At 40.3% G+C, this 14,870-nt stretch overlaps 1 protein-coding gene across 1 annotated transcript in view; it reads left to right on the top strand.

Annotated features, from left to right (window-relative positions):
• Nucleotides 1–9,365, top strand: part of cdk14 (cyclin dependent kinase 14) — a 94,136-nt gene extending 84,771 nt beyond the window's left edge. Inside the window, exons 13-14 of the mRNA XM_008324066.3 lie at nt 3,943–4,082; nt 9,119–9,365. Of these exons, the coding sequence (XP_008322288.2) occupies nt 3,943–4,082; nt 9,119–9,234 (256 nt within the window). The 3' untranslated portion in view covers nt 9,235–9,365. The remainder of the gene's footprint in view (nt 1–3,942; nt 4,083–9,118) is intronic.
• Nucleotides 9,366–14,870: the final 5,505 nt, after the last annotated feature.

The following is a 14,870-nucleotide window of genomic DNA, read 5'->3' as shown; positions in this document are numbered from 1 at the left end:
CGCCAGGTATGAGGCACAGTCTGGGGCTTCTCCTAGCTGTGTGCCAATGTTTGCCCTGGGCAAGAGAACATCTGGAGGCAGACAGCATAGAGATCAGGGCTGTGTGTGTGTGTGTGTGTTTTCCCCTTGAAATTTTGAAACAGGTCTAAGGAGGGGGTTTATGTATGAGACTCCAGCCTTCCAGGGTGGACTGTAGTAAAGCCTCAGCCAACACTCATTTCTGAAGCACTAAACTCCACCATTGATTGAACAGCACTTTGAATATCTCCTCTACAATATGGACAATGGGTCCATGCTGTTTCCAGACAATCTGTAAAGGTGTGTTAACAGCATCTCGTGATAGGATGTACTATCAGTTTCAGGTCATTTACATTACTGTAATACATTCATGTAGCGTCTGAGGCATTCGACCTGAGTTTCCTCAGGTTTCATTTAAAATGAGCCACAAATAAGGTTTATTTAGGACTAAGATCAGTGATCGGTGTTTCCAAGTCTAAGACCGAAGCAAGATAATCTGAATATTTGGAGTTGTGCCAGAGAGACTTGGGTTTTTAATCAAGTTGTCCTGCATGTGTCTGAGTCATTGTCTGAGTCATGGAAAAGGTTTGATTCAGTCCAGAGACAAGTCTAAGGAGATGTCGCAAATTTTGTTATTTGACTTAAAAAAATTCAAGCGTAGGCCCTTCTTGACAAATCTGTTACAAGCCTGACTGCAAGTCAAGAAACAAAAATGACGGAGACTAGCTAGACAAAGTCTTGGCTCTGTTAAACACTATGGAATTTTAGTGTCCTAAAATCTAGTGATCTTTGCTTGGATGGAATTACCAATTTTAGCAGAAGAAATCAAGAAGACAAACAGCACCACCCACTGATTTACCGCTGCCACGTCTTTTCTCCAAATACACAGAAATCTACTTCCCTTTGAAACCTTATACTGTGAGGTCTTACACGTCTTATAGTAAATGACTTTTTTACAAACAGCTCTTAATGGTTAACTTTGATCAAACCGAGATGTCAGTTACTGTCTGTTGTGGTGTGATAAGGCCAGCTGTGGTGCCTCGCCCCTTTCTCAGGAGTTGTGTTTTTTCCCTTTTTTTTTCTTCCACCATGCTCCACTGACGATGGAATCCTTTTCACTGCTGTGAATGTGTCATCACTTACAGTAGATCAGTGTGATAGATTCAGTCGATATTGTCCATCTCGCCGCAGATGTTCTCTTCTTGTGTGCTACCTGACCGCAGTGGCGTCAAGGAATGTTCGTCACACCTTTGAAAAGATCCAATGAGTTTTTGATTTCTCAGCCGTACAGAGTACACCATAACATTTTTGGGAGGTTGTTGTTTGTTTTGGCCTAGCGTGCTGAAACTACCTCTCCAACTAAAATAAAATATTCTGGACTTGATCAAAATGGTTGCATACAAAGTAAACACACGTTCATGAACTTCTGAGCTTCAACATGGTGAAATAATAATAATAATAAACCCCTGTTCCCCCTGTTGCTTTTGAGAAGACTGTTATTTTTGGCATTAGAAAAGAGATGAGAAAACACGTCGACACGATTTGCTCTCATTTTGAGCAAACAGGTTCTGTTATCTAAGTAGGAAAAACCAGAACAAATTGTTACAGAGGTTTAAAAAAATTGTCATTTTATAAAAACAGTATATCTTTGCTCAAGCTCTGTAGATATTTAGGGGGCTGTTTGGCCAATCAAAGCAAAGCAAAGATACAGAGGCATTATTGGTCTAACAGCAAAGGTGAAATGGCTGAACTTCATGTTTTGACTTGAACCTCAAACAATTTGTCTGTCTTGAGAGAACTTTCTGACCTAGAATTGAATTAGCGGCAATTCTTTTTAACCAAGCATCCTTTTCTCTAACATGCAGGGAGGGTCCAAAATGTCACAAACTTTCTCCTGTTGGTTTAAACTATGCAGCCCAGAGGTACATCGGCACATAGACCAGCAGGTTTTGGAACCAAGTACCTCACATTTCTGTCAGAAGGCAACTTATGTGTGAGGCACGCGTGCACTTTATTGTCTTTATTTTGACGATAAAAACAAACCAAAACAGCCTCTCAATAGGAAAATATTTATCTGTATTATGAGTTTATGAGTCAGGTGGAAAATACTACACTGTCCATATTAGTCTTAAATCATACAGGGTAATATTTGGGTCTACTACTTTGGGTCTATTTTTGTAGCTTCACTTCTGCAAACCGACGTGAACATCCTATTCCTGTTCACAGACCACGAAGTCTTTTGCTGTTGGTGTGTAAAAGCTCAGGGAAAACGTCATGGCACAGTCAAGGAGTTCGCAGCAGCCGCGGCCCAGACTGAACCAGCTCTAGGGGTGGTCCAGTTCGCAGTGGTGTATCTTCACACACACCAGCTTGTCCTCAAACTTGACTCACAGAATGTTGCAGCAGCCTGAGAACGGCAGAGGAGAGGCCCTGGTGGACTTCATTAACTTTATCCCCTGCCTCTGTGCTGAGTGGTGTTGATGAGCTGAACTGAGATTCATCCTCCCTCTGTCTGTGCACTGCTATGATGAGTGGAGATCCCCATCGAGAGCCTGGGGAGCGTCTGTCAGAGTGCTTGACTAGAGAGGCAACCATGAGAGGCCTGCAGAACATGAGAAGCACTGCCAGTGCTGCACGCAGCGGGACAGCGAGCACTGCTGAATAACATCATGTTTATTTAATGCTCCCAATGTCTAATTACTGACTGAATTTGTTGCACCCTCTCGTTCTCTCTGTGTGTGCCCCCCCCCTTTTTTTATACTTTTTATCTCTGTCAACTCTGTGAGGTAAAGCAGGTTCAGGAGTTCAGAGACAAAGAGTTGTACAGCTCTGCATGTAATCACAGTTATGCCTCCTGTTTGAATGAACGTCACGGTCCTTACACATACATATGTGTGTGTGTGTGTGTGTGTGTGAGTGTGTGAGTGTGTGTTGTCTTTTGCTCTTGAATCAGCAAAAACTGTGACATAGAATATTTTATTGTCAGCAGCTCTGTTAGTCAGAGAGTTTTCCCACAGGCAAGATACAATATAGAGGTGTTGGTTATTGCAGTGTGTTATTAATACGGAGTGTGAGAGGCTAGTGGAACAGAAGACGTGTCAAAACTGTGGCACAGGGGCCAGTGGGGGCTATGAGANATATATATATATATATATTATAATAGCCAATCTTCAAGGGCAGTTATTTACTATTTAAATGGATTTTTCTGTAATTAGGAAGGATACGCTCTGTTACGCTAACTCTGGCTATGGTTTGATCAATTAATCATATGTTCACTTTTATCTTTAAAACTACTTTTGGGCTGACTGTCTGACTCAAAATTATTCGTTTATGGCTTGTATTTAGCTTTTCTGTCATTTAACCTGAAGCTTTGTCCTGTTACATTTACAGCAGTTTCTTATTTTTTCTCTCTCTCCATTTCCCTTTTGGTTCCTTTTTCTGACTTGAGACTTTGAAGAACATGAATCGACCTTGAGAATAACTATACATTATTTACAGTAACTGTCTGGATTTTAGGCGTAAAGTGCAAGTTTAGTGATTTAGACAATGCAGCGTTTGTTTTTAGAGGGTTTTCACTGGTGGGAAAAATGAAGAAAACATACAATAAACTGAGTGAATATGAAATATATATATGAAAGCTGTCTTTTCTCTGAATTCAAGTATTCAACGTATGCATCGTACAAAACTGAAAGGTTTTTTCAAATAATAAATGAATAAATGTTTTTTTTTCTGTTTCATGTATGTAAATGAATAGCTGTTTAGTTAGGCCTCACTTATTTCAGCATCTGCTTTAAATCAACATCCCTGTACTCCACTGTATATATTTTTATTATATATGTTGAAATATTTAACATCACACGTTATACTACTGTTAGCGATGCATTACATCCTCTTTAATCTGATAATGAATTTCTTGTGTGTCAGGTTGGGTTACGTGGACCATGCTGAGGAGCTGGCCTCCAGGTTCCTCCAGTGCTTCCCAAAGAACCGCCTGTCAGCCCAGGCAGCGCTAAACCACGAATACTTTAGCAACCTTCCTCCACGGCTCTGGGAGCTGCAGGACAGTGAGTAACACAAACGTGCACACACGCACACAAGTACTCCAAAAGTGTCCCTTTGGTTGCATTACTGCCACCTACTGGGACATTTTTATACCGATAAACCCTCAACAGGTAACTGCTTTCATCATAGAAAATGAAAGGAAGAGAAAATGACTGCAGCTGTGCTGCAGGAGCTAAAAACACTGTAGTTTTAGAGTACATATAAGATGATTGATTTTAGTAACTTCTCCTGGTTTATGTGGGTTTTTTATTCTAACGTCTATTTTCTAATTTGCTGATAATGTGATGAAGCATAAGAAATATTTTATAAAGGATTTTTTTAAGTCTAGGCAATAAAAACAGATTTAAACTGGAGACTTCAACCTCTGGTGTCTTAGAGATTCACATTAAAAAGTCCAGAAATTACAAGTGACAGTCCAAAACAAATACCATTGAGTGGAAGTGTATTGGCCTAATAACTTTAAAGATATCCATGAATTAATAAGGATCTTTAGCTGCGCCTCACATGCCTTTCTTTTGAACTGTCACTTATACTTTACGGACTGCCTTGAAGACAGAGAGGACTGTCATTTATTATGAATTTCCAACAGTTTTATTTTGACTTTTCTGGGCTCCTTCTCAGTCATCGTGGCTTATTTTAGCTGAGTCTAGACAGATATAAATATATATAAAATGCAACTGGACTGTTCAGTGGAGGCACCAGGCAGTTCTATTCTCTCTCCCTCTCTCCTTTATTTTTGCTTTAACTCGCCCTCGCTCCTTTGTGTTTTCTGTTTTTCCTTGGCTCTCTCCTCCCCACCAGCCTCTCCCCCATCTCTCTCTCTCTCTCTCTCTGTAAAGAAAGCAGCCAGCGCTGACCTGGGGTTGGCTTGTTTTTGTTCCTGCAGAGAAAGCCTGTCTTATTATGTGCATGCCGGTGGGACAGTCAGCCAAGTCGGTGCAACATGCTCAGTTTGATTTTCTATCTTCCCGAGTTGTTGTTTGCCCAGAGCAACAGCTCACTGAGGTATTCCTTCAATAAGAGCCTGACTCCAAAAATAAATAAATAAATAAATAAATAAAAAAGTACGTCAGAAACACACAGGGTCTCAGCTTTCAACATCTACGGCTCACATGAAATATCCAGTTTTACCAGGTGCTCTGTTTTGTCAGGTGATGCACAGTGACTTACATCGCTCCGTTCGACTGATTGATTGAAGAAAAATATCAAATAATAGTAAAACACTCACACGCACGCAGCACTTTGATGTGTGGGTGTGTCTGGGAGTCGGCGCTGAAGTCTGCCTTTCAGACGTCAGTCCCAGGCAACGTCCAAAGTTTAGTGATGAGGTTAGAGGCAGAACTGTGATGGTTTGGACATGTAGGGGAGACTGAACCTGGGGTGCTGACGGACGCTGGTGTTGAAGATGAAGCAGGTGGAAAATAAAGAGGAGATTAGCGGAAGTCATGATGGAGAACATGGAGATGGTTGGTTTAGATGAAGAGTTTAAACACTTAATAACAAGCATTGGGTGAGGAGTTCGGGGGGGAGGGGTCCCTTAGTTTACAACATCTTCAACCTCATGGTTACAGCGCCACCTCCCATGATTTTATTATTCCATCATTCCTGTTGTTGTTTTAATGGTAAAATAACAACGGGAACCAGTGAGCTAGTGGAGCAGACAAATACACAATGTCACACCTTGTTATACATGGAAGACGGCTTTATTTTTTGTTTTTTTTCCATTCGCTGGTTATACACCATACACTGGATGGTGCTGTAATCGCTTTCTTTTGTTTGTGTTTTTTGGGGGATCTCTGTCCCTCATTGTTAGAATAGAACAGTATATCTGAAATTAAAGTAGGTTTTGTTTGGGATAGGAAGTAGAGTTTTTATTTTTTAATAGGAAACTAATTGGATGATTTTTTTTGTAAGAATAAAAATAACAAAAAATTGCCGGTAAAACGAGAGGTTCAGTCCATGGAGATAATGATTGACGGTTAGAAGATTATAAAGGGAAGCATCTGTATCTTTTCTTGATCATTTATTTCTTCTCACATAGGTTTTTCTAAGTTAAGTTTTCCTGCTACGACTGTTTATCCTTATTATTTTATTTTACAGACACAGAGATTTTCTATTATTCATTAGTTAGTTACTTGGGTTCATTAGCAGTGCAAAGCCCTGCTCTGCAGAACAGTGTGAGTGTGAGTGTGTGTTGCCATTGACATGAGGGTAATTTTAATGAATATTCCATTTTTAATTCTCCCCCCGATGAAGGTTTTTTAGCATCAATAATCCTGTTATCGACACCCAGCAGGTTGTCGTGTCTGAAAGCTGCGGTCACTGAGACACAGACGGAGATGCTTCATTCTGATTCCCCTCATGCTCTTCTGTCTGTCCTCCGTTCTCATCCCCATCTCTCCCCTGACTCTCTTCTTTTTTTCCTCTTCTTCTTCCTCCTGCGTGCACAAGAGAGGCAGTCAAAGCAGTCGAATCGCCCAGGGAAGAATGGAAGAAATTTAAAAAATAAAGTTTTATGAAATGAGGACGAGACTTGGTAAACACAGAGGAACTTTGGCGTGTGTGTGTGTGAATGTGCGCGCGTGTGTGTTAGAAGGAAAAGTGTGAAACTGCTGCACACGCTTGCCCTTAAACAGAGGAAGGATGTGTCAGAATTATGCAAAACGAGATGTGAATGTGAGATAAAGCCCTGCCTAATTACTGCAGTTGTATTTGGCCACAGCCGCAGAATAGTAATCAGCCGCCGTCACCAGAACAGACTGGTGCCTCGGAAAAAGAAAGAAGGAGCTCAGAAGGAGCAGAACACTGCTTTGTAGTCAGAGGGATGTATCGGTGTTTTTGAAGTGTGTTTGTATGAGGTACTGACTTATACTCGGCACTGCCTGTACTCTGTGTGCACCCCCTCCTCCCCCTGCCTCCTGCCTCCTATCACTTGGACCCAGTATTGCTGGTGGCAGACAAGTTCATGACAAGTCAAACATGTCACTCTGTCAACCAGGTCAAAAACAGAGTGACCTGACAGGTGTGTCTAAAGACTGGCCAATCACTGCACAGAGATTTATGTAGCACACGTCATCTTACTGGAATGAGTTTTCCAGGGGCTCAATATTAAACTAGCACTTTTGTTTATAAGTTTACAGGGTACTTACACAAACCCTTGACTTTCATTTAATTTTTGCTGATTCTGGCTAATATCTGACTACACCTGGGTTTATCAGTTGCTATATTGCTAGCATTGCTGTTTTAAATGAACTCTTATTACAATATATTTTCACATTTACAGTAGAAATAACTTTTGATTTTGTTTTTCAAGTTGTCTTCTAATGTTTTTAGTGGCTGTAATAACATTAGCAGTTAGCATTTTTTAAAACCCTTACATATTTGAATTTGTTTTGTGCCATTTCTGTTGTAATCGCTGATGATGTTTACACTTTCTTCTACAATTTTCTTTCATAAATGGTGATTGCATTTCATTTAAATTGTTGTCTGTTATGAGTATTACCAAACCAAAATTTAATTTTATCTAAAAAAAGTCCAAAAACTTTATAAGCTTGACTTGTGAAAACATTTACTTTTCTTATTTTCTGAATCTCTGAAGTCAGTACAACTTTACGATGTTGAGTGACTCCTAAAACGAATGGAACACTTCTGATCCCATACCTTTATGGACCCTTGTTCCATTTTTATAATTCTGTGGTTTTACCCGAAAAGATTAATTGAGAGAAAACTGGCAAAACTATTAAATCTCACTAAATTAATTATATTGTAAGACGTTGTCAAACTTTCTGAGTTCTTGTCCAATTTCATCTTAGTACAGATGGACAGAGTGTTTGCGTCAGTCCTCTGTTTTCTCCATTGTCAAACGTATCACAGACCTATTCTGACAATAACCAGACAGATTAGTGGGAACAATGGGCGAATTATGGAGACAATCGCAGCTCCTGAGGTTTTGCTGCCGATTTGTGGATCAGGGATTGTGACATTTTGAATTTAATTTTAGTCAGAGCGCCTTTTTGTCTGGCAGGACAGAAAAAAACCCAGACATCTCACAGGGACAGTTTCTGTGGACATGAATGGATTTTTGTGGATTGGATCAAAAACTGAAGCTATTTTTTCCCTCACTCTTTTGGGGGTTTGAACTCTTGTCAGAGTAGATTCATTCTCTGAATAATTTGATCTTTTAAATTTCCAAACTTAAATAATTAAGGTTTAATTAATACTCAGTTTTATGTGACAGCTGTTTCCAGGGGAGCGGAGAAAACAGAGATGTGATCTGTTAGAAAGACCGGGTGATAACAGTTTGTCCCCACATAGATTTGGCCCCAACATCAATAGATGAAGACAAAGACCAAAAAGCACCAGTATAGACAGTACTCTAGAGAAACATCTACTGACATCACACTGTTGAGGTCCTGGACGGGTACAATGATCAATGAAGCCTTGCTTTGAAATTCAAAGACCATAAAAATATTCAGATTTTGTTATAGAAAATCGGCTCAACAGCACCACGAAAGGTCAACTTCAGGAAACCAGGTGTCAAATATGTGCTCCATATTTGGTATTCTTGGGTACAGATTATAACAAATGTCAAAATGTTTATTACAGTTGTATCTTAAATCCACCAAAGGTGGCAGGTTTAAATTTTTGTAAAGGTTTTTGTGTCTTGTTTTTTATTTTTAATTCTTCGTAGAGCAATGTCACTCAAAGTTCAACTTCAGCAGTGTGGCTGAAGTCATTTGAGATCGAAATGTATGTTCTTTTTTTTTTTTTTTACAAAACAGTTTAACACTACTATGTATTTTCAATGTATTGTCTGAGTGGTTTTGTCATAGGTTTTTTTTTTTTTTTTAAAGCAGGTTTTTCCAGTTCTACAGCGCCACATTGTGGTCATTTTAAGTGCAATTGCATTTTAAATATACAGGAGATAACAACATTTTCAGATCCATGGAGATTATTCCCTCTCTCTTTGTCATATCATTAGTTAAGAAAGTAAATAATGACTTTTATAATCTTTTTGTTTTCTTCTTCTTCTTTGCAGTGTCTTCTCTCTTCACTGTACCAAATGTCAAGCTGCAGACAGAGAGCGGGGACAGCATACAGGTGTGTGCACGGAGGAACAGTCATGGAAAAGCCTCGTCCGGCAGCAAGCACTGACCTGCGGCGGTATCTTCCTGCACATGGCTGCCTGACAGGTATGTGGTCATTACCATGCAAGAAGAAGCAAACACAGACAGTAACTGCTGCAGCAGCAGCTGCTGCAGCTGCACAGCACAGATGAGAGGCATGTATATGAGGCAGAAAATTCATGAAGTCAGTCATTAGCTTGTTTTAATGGAGCACAGTTAATACAAGACTTTTATTTCCAGGCGGTGTTGATGCAAAAGCCTGTGTTAATTCATGTGACGAGGCCACAGTCGACAGAATACAGTGTAAATAACACAGTTTAATGAATGGGTACTGTATGGGAATAGCACAGTCACAGAACCATGTTGCACTATGTTTGTTTCAATGTTACATGAACAATATATGGTAGTGTTGGTATGGTAGTAGTTTTATGTATATATTTGTATATTTTTGTGTATATTATATATATATATTATTCTTTCCTATAGACATTTTAAAGTGCTTATATATTGTTTTAATTTAAAATATCCTATTCTAGTGTTATGTTGTATATGTTGTAGACGTCACCTGAGCTTTATTTAGGAATCTCTAATGTTCTCCTGGCGATTTATTGCACTCCCTTTGGGTTTGAAGTAAAGACTTTGTGCACAGAAATTCACCTTCAGCCTCCAGATGAGCTCGTGCTTTTCATCTTACCAATTCTATAGTTTTATTTTTCCGATCGACACATCTCCACACTTCAAAGCCATATGTCGTGTTTTAATGTTGGAATAATTCCCTTCCTTTTCCAAAAACAAGCATCTCTATGACAGAGATGATGTGGTAATATGTCATATGACCAAATGAAATGCCTCTTGGTCCATGTTGGTTACAGCCGACCTCATTTTAGTTTACTTTACACTTTATCCATCATAAAGTGGCAGCTTTTTTTCTGTCAATAGTATATATGCCCAATATATGCTTCAATAAAATCAGGAAGCATCTTTTTTTTTTCTAGGTTGTTTTCAGTAGAATTTAGTCATGTTTTGGAACTTTAAGTAGTTTAATTTGTCATCCACTTTGTACTGCTAGTATTTTCCCACCCAAATCTTTCATTTACTTTGATATTGTATAATGTTACTATTTATAATATAACAATTCTGAAAAAGAAGTTAATATCTTGTAGGATGGAAAAAATATGCTTCTGGTCCGTATATGGAGTCTTGAAGTGTATTTATTTGCACCACATGCTGCTGTAGGACCGACTCCATGTATCGGTCCACTTCACTTATCTCCGTCCCAGCACAACACTGACGTCCATAAGATCTGTTCCCTCTGCAGTGGAGCACAGAATGCATTCATAGATGGAGGAATGGCTTTAAGTGGGTGTGGAGGGTGTCCCATTCATTAGAGGCCACCGTCTCATTCACCGCTCACATAAAGCAGCTCTATTTGCATGTAATAAGAGGTGCAAAGGCCAACCGTGGCCACAATGGCTGATCTAATGATGGACTCCGGGACCGTGAGGGGCCAGTGTGGGGCCACAACTGGGCTCTGAGGAGCAGATTAGACCTGTAATTACTGACAGGTGCAGAACCAGAGCAGCTCTTTAAACAGCCTTCTATCATATCTCCTCTTGTTCGCACCATACAATCTGCAAGTCTTATAAACATAAATGCAATATTTTGTCCGATCAGTGTGTGTGTGTGTGGGGGGGGGGCAGAGTGGAAGTCACCCCACTGTGTGAGATGTTTCCTCTCAGCTGCTGCATTTAAATTGAAATCAGTCCCTTTGTCCAGGTCTCCTTCTAAAGCCTGACAGACTGTGGGAGCCTCGCTGATATCAGTCTAATCCCTCTGCACACAGTCACATTAATACACTGACAAATTGCACCCACACATCCAGCTACAACACTATCAACCAAATTCTACAATAACAATACAGGTGATGATAAATGAACGTGGAAGCAGAAGGACAATAAACGGCTGAGTCAAATGAAATGAATCTGAAGTTTCTTTCATTCCTTCATTCAGTTTCCTTAATTTAATTATTAATATATATTATCTAGATTAATGTTATAAAAATGGTTGTCCTAATTCTTCACACATTGTTGTAATCTTAAAAAATGCAATTGATTTACATATTTTATAGTTTAACCCTCCTGTTGTCCTTCACATTTTGTACACACCCAGCAACAGGTTTGCGTCGGGTCAGCACGGGACAACACGAGGGTTAACTGATGAGGCCCCAGTGAAAACCCCAAAAACAGTTAGAGAAAAGACAAATTAATGTAGGACTTTAAATAATTCGATCAGTTGTTTTAAATAGCTGTCATCAGGATGGATCCAAGAACCAAGTTATACTGAAGTATTTTTGTTAAAAATATTTTAAAAATCTTACTCAGGACCTGAGGACTTTTATAACTAACAGGGTGTCATTAAATTTAGATGCATATGATTTTAAAAGTGGACCTTTGTGTTGTTGTTGTTGTTGAGGTAGAAGAGCAGCAGTGGAGAAAACGTGTGTAGTGAGAAGGGGCTGTAACGATGGAAGCAGTGCCTTTCAGGAGTTAGGGCAGGGTTTTCTTTTTGTGGAGACTGCGTTGTTTTATTTATAGGAGGTGGTGGTGGTGAAGGAGGTGGTAGAGGCGGTGGTTGGAGGAGTCAGCCTCCTTCAGACAGAGCAGAGTAAAGGAAAGGAGGCAAGAAGCCCCCGCTCTTTTTTTTTCTTTTGTGGCTCAATTCCCAGTGGGCAGACTTTGTGCTGGCTTTGAGGGAAAAGCCGGGCAGCTATTGAGCCCAGAGTGAAGGCTGGGCCTGACTGCTCTCTCTCTCTCTCTCTCTGTCTCTGTCTCTCTCTCTCTCTCTCTCTCTCTCTCACACACACACACACACACACACACACACACACACTCTCACCAAACAGAGAAGCTCTACTAGAGCACTACAATGTCTGTCACCGCATCTGCGGCCAGAAAGGGATGCAAGGGAAAGTGACAAGAGGATGGGGGGTGGGAGTGGGGATTCAACGGTGGGAGTGTCTTATTTTGTCAAAAAGCAAGTAAAAAGAAAGAAGGAGAAAGGAGTATTTTGTGGTGGAGAAGGAGACAAAATGGAGTTGGTGTGGAAAAAAGAAGAAAAAAGGTTTGGGGATAAAAAAGGCAGGTTCTCCTTTACAGTGTGGCTCCGCTTGGATCTATCTTTATTCATGATAATGCATTATTCACCAGATTAGAGCTGATGCAACACTGAGGAGAAAGGATGCAACTCCACCCGGGGGGAAAGGATGGACCCCCCCCCCCCCCCCCCATACCCTCTACGTCAATCTACTCAGTGACCACACAGTCAAAGTGAGAGTCACAACAAGTGTGAGACGGCGACCCCATCTGAGAGGAAGGTGTGTCACGTCAGAGGACTCACTGGAATAATGAAAAATTAATTAAACCCTCTGTGTTCTCAACAGGTGTTCCTCGTGATTCTGTATTGGTATCACTTTTCTTATGTTAGATGTTTTCTCAACAAAACCTGTCTATAGTTTGAAAGTATTATTTTAATGTGTAAATTTACTTTTTACAAAAATAAGGCTAGAAGTCTTTGCTCGAAGGTTAGCGTGGCAGTGGAGTGAGGACATTTCCAGTGTAATTTGTTTCCTGATTGGAACATGAACAATGTTATTTAGGTTAAATACATATTTAAGTTAAACAAGTCTTAAGTTAAATACTGTGTGTATATTTGTGCAGATGTAAAATTTTAGCTTTAGCCATGTGCCTGAGCCTGACCACGTACACAGAGTAAATGTTTTTTTTGTTTTTTTTTTTGTGCTGACAGTTCAGTCAGAGCAGCTCTGACAGCTGATGTCAGGTCTCCTCTGCTGGTTTCCTGGCCTGGGTTCTCTCTCTCTCTCTCTCTCTTCTCTCCCTCCCCGCCTCCCCCCCTCCTTCCCTCTCTCTCTCTCTCTCTCTCTTCTCTCCCTCCCTGTCTCCCTCTCTCCTTCCCTCTCTCTGTCTCTCTCTCTCTCTCTCCACACACACTGTTTCCGTGCACACATTGGTGGTGAAGGTACGGACGCTGTGGTTCTGAAACATCCCTGTGTCACTTTGAAGATAACAGCTGCAGGCAAAGCTGGGCTGTGCTGTGTGTTTCCAATGGAGCGGTGCCAGCTATTCATCTGCACCTCATATGCACAGACACACTTATGGTCACCTCTGTTATCTCCACACTGTGACCAGGTTAATGTTTAAATATAGGTTAAAATCTCATCGCTACCAAAGCTCAGTTTTGACTCAGTTGCAGCTGCGGGAAATTGGATTTGTTCACGTTCACGGAGAATTAAAAAAAATTCTGGCTGTCAGAAAGTTTTTGGAAGGACAAAGTGGGTTAAAGTAAATCCCTGCTGTGAGCCTCAGGGTGGTGGTGGTGGTGCTGGTGGTGGGAGGAATAACTGCAGGCGCATCTTTCAAAACAGCTAATTTTACTTTGTGTTTTGCTCTTTTTTTAAGTGCCAATCAAAAGAGTGAGCTTTTATGTTAAAATGTCCCTCATGGATAAAAGTACCTACATTTGTACATTTAGCTAGGACTAGATAGCACGTACTGTTGCTACGTTAACATCATGCTTGGGAGTTTTTTGGTCCAAAATGACATCATCACATCAGTTGCTGCAATCTCCTGTTTTCACCTTTTAGTAATATTGGAGTCATGATACACTCAAGAAATCCGATTGAAATCTTTCTTGTGTTCGTCGGTGTGGTCATAGAGAGATGGACATGGTCACCAAAAATACTGATCAAGTGCGCTCTGGTATTTAACTCATTACACCCCCAACCTCAGCTTGAGCCTTTGATACCGATCCAAATGAAACCAAGCGTTATAATTGGTTATATCCACATCTTTACTCTTTCGCCTAAATATTGATACAAGAAATTCAAAATTCTCGTGTACAATTTGGAAAACCAGGCTTAACTGTAGCCTCAGGTATTTGGTCTCAGCTGGCAGTGGTAGTACCTGCTGTGGCTTTCTGCTTGTTTTCACCTACAGGCTTAATTCCTAATTCTTTAAATATGTTGGTATGTGATTGGCCAATTAGATACAGTACTTGCATGTCAGGCTGTGCTGAATGACGTGTTTGTGGTCGAACACACTAGTTACATTTGGTGTTGAAAAAAATTTCCACTTGTTTGCTCTTGAAGTTAAGATAAACCTGTACTGTTTCTTGGAAATGGTCACATATTTGGTCATGGGACAATTACCATTCAAAAAGTCCTTGTCCTTTATTAAGTTACAGTCTAAATTCCTTGGAAAATCACTGGTTTCTTCACAGCTTCTTTGAGATACCCAATCAAATAAAGTCCTCAATAAGGATCAGTAAAAACGTGTTCTGCCTCTTGTCTGTCCCTCACGAATTACACTAGATGTACAACAGCTATAACAAGAATATGGAAAGAAGAAAAAAAATGACTTGGCCCGTACCGCCAAACATGGAGTCACTCCTATGGTTTTTGTTTTGTTCTCATGGAAACCAAACCACCACGCAGCTTAGCTTTGATCTGCGTGGATGAAGAGTCCACCATCTCTCTGCCAAGATAAACATCCAAGGTTGTAAATACACCACCATAGGAACGGGAGGTACAGTAACATAAACCCTCGGAACAAGCCACAACATCACTATGTCTGTGTGTGTCTTTGATTT

The sequence above is a fragment of the Cynoglossus semilaevis genome, chromosome 13, assembly GCF_000523025.1.
Source record: "Cynoglossus semilaevis isolate Cse_v1.0 chromosome 13, Cse_v1.0, whole genome shotgun sequence".
Lineage (NCBI taxonomy): Eukaryota > Metazoa > Chordata > Actinopteri > Pleuronectiformes > Cynoglossidae > Cynoglossus > Cynoglossus semilaevis.
The sequence above is the reverse complement of the archived record's forward strand: the minus strand, read 5'-3'. Positions and strand labels throughout refer to the sequence as shown.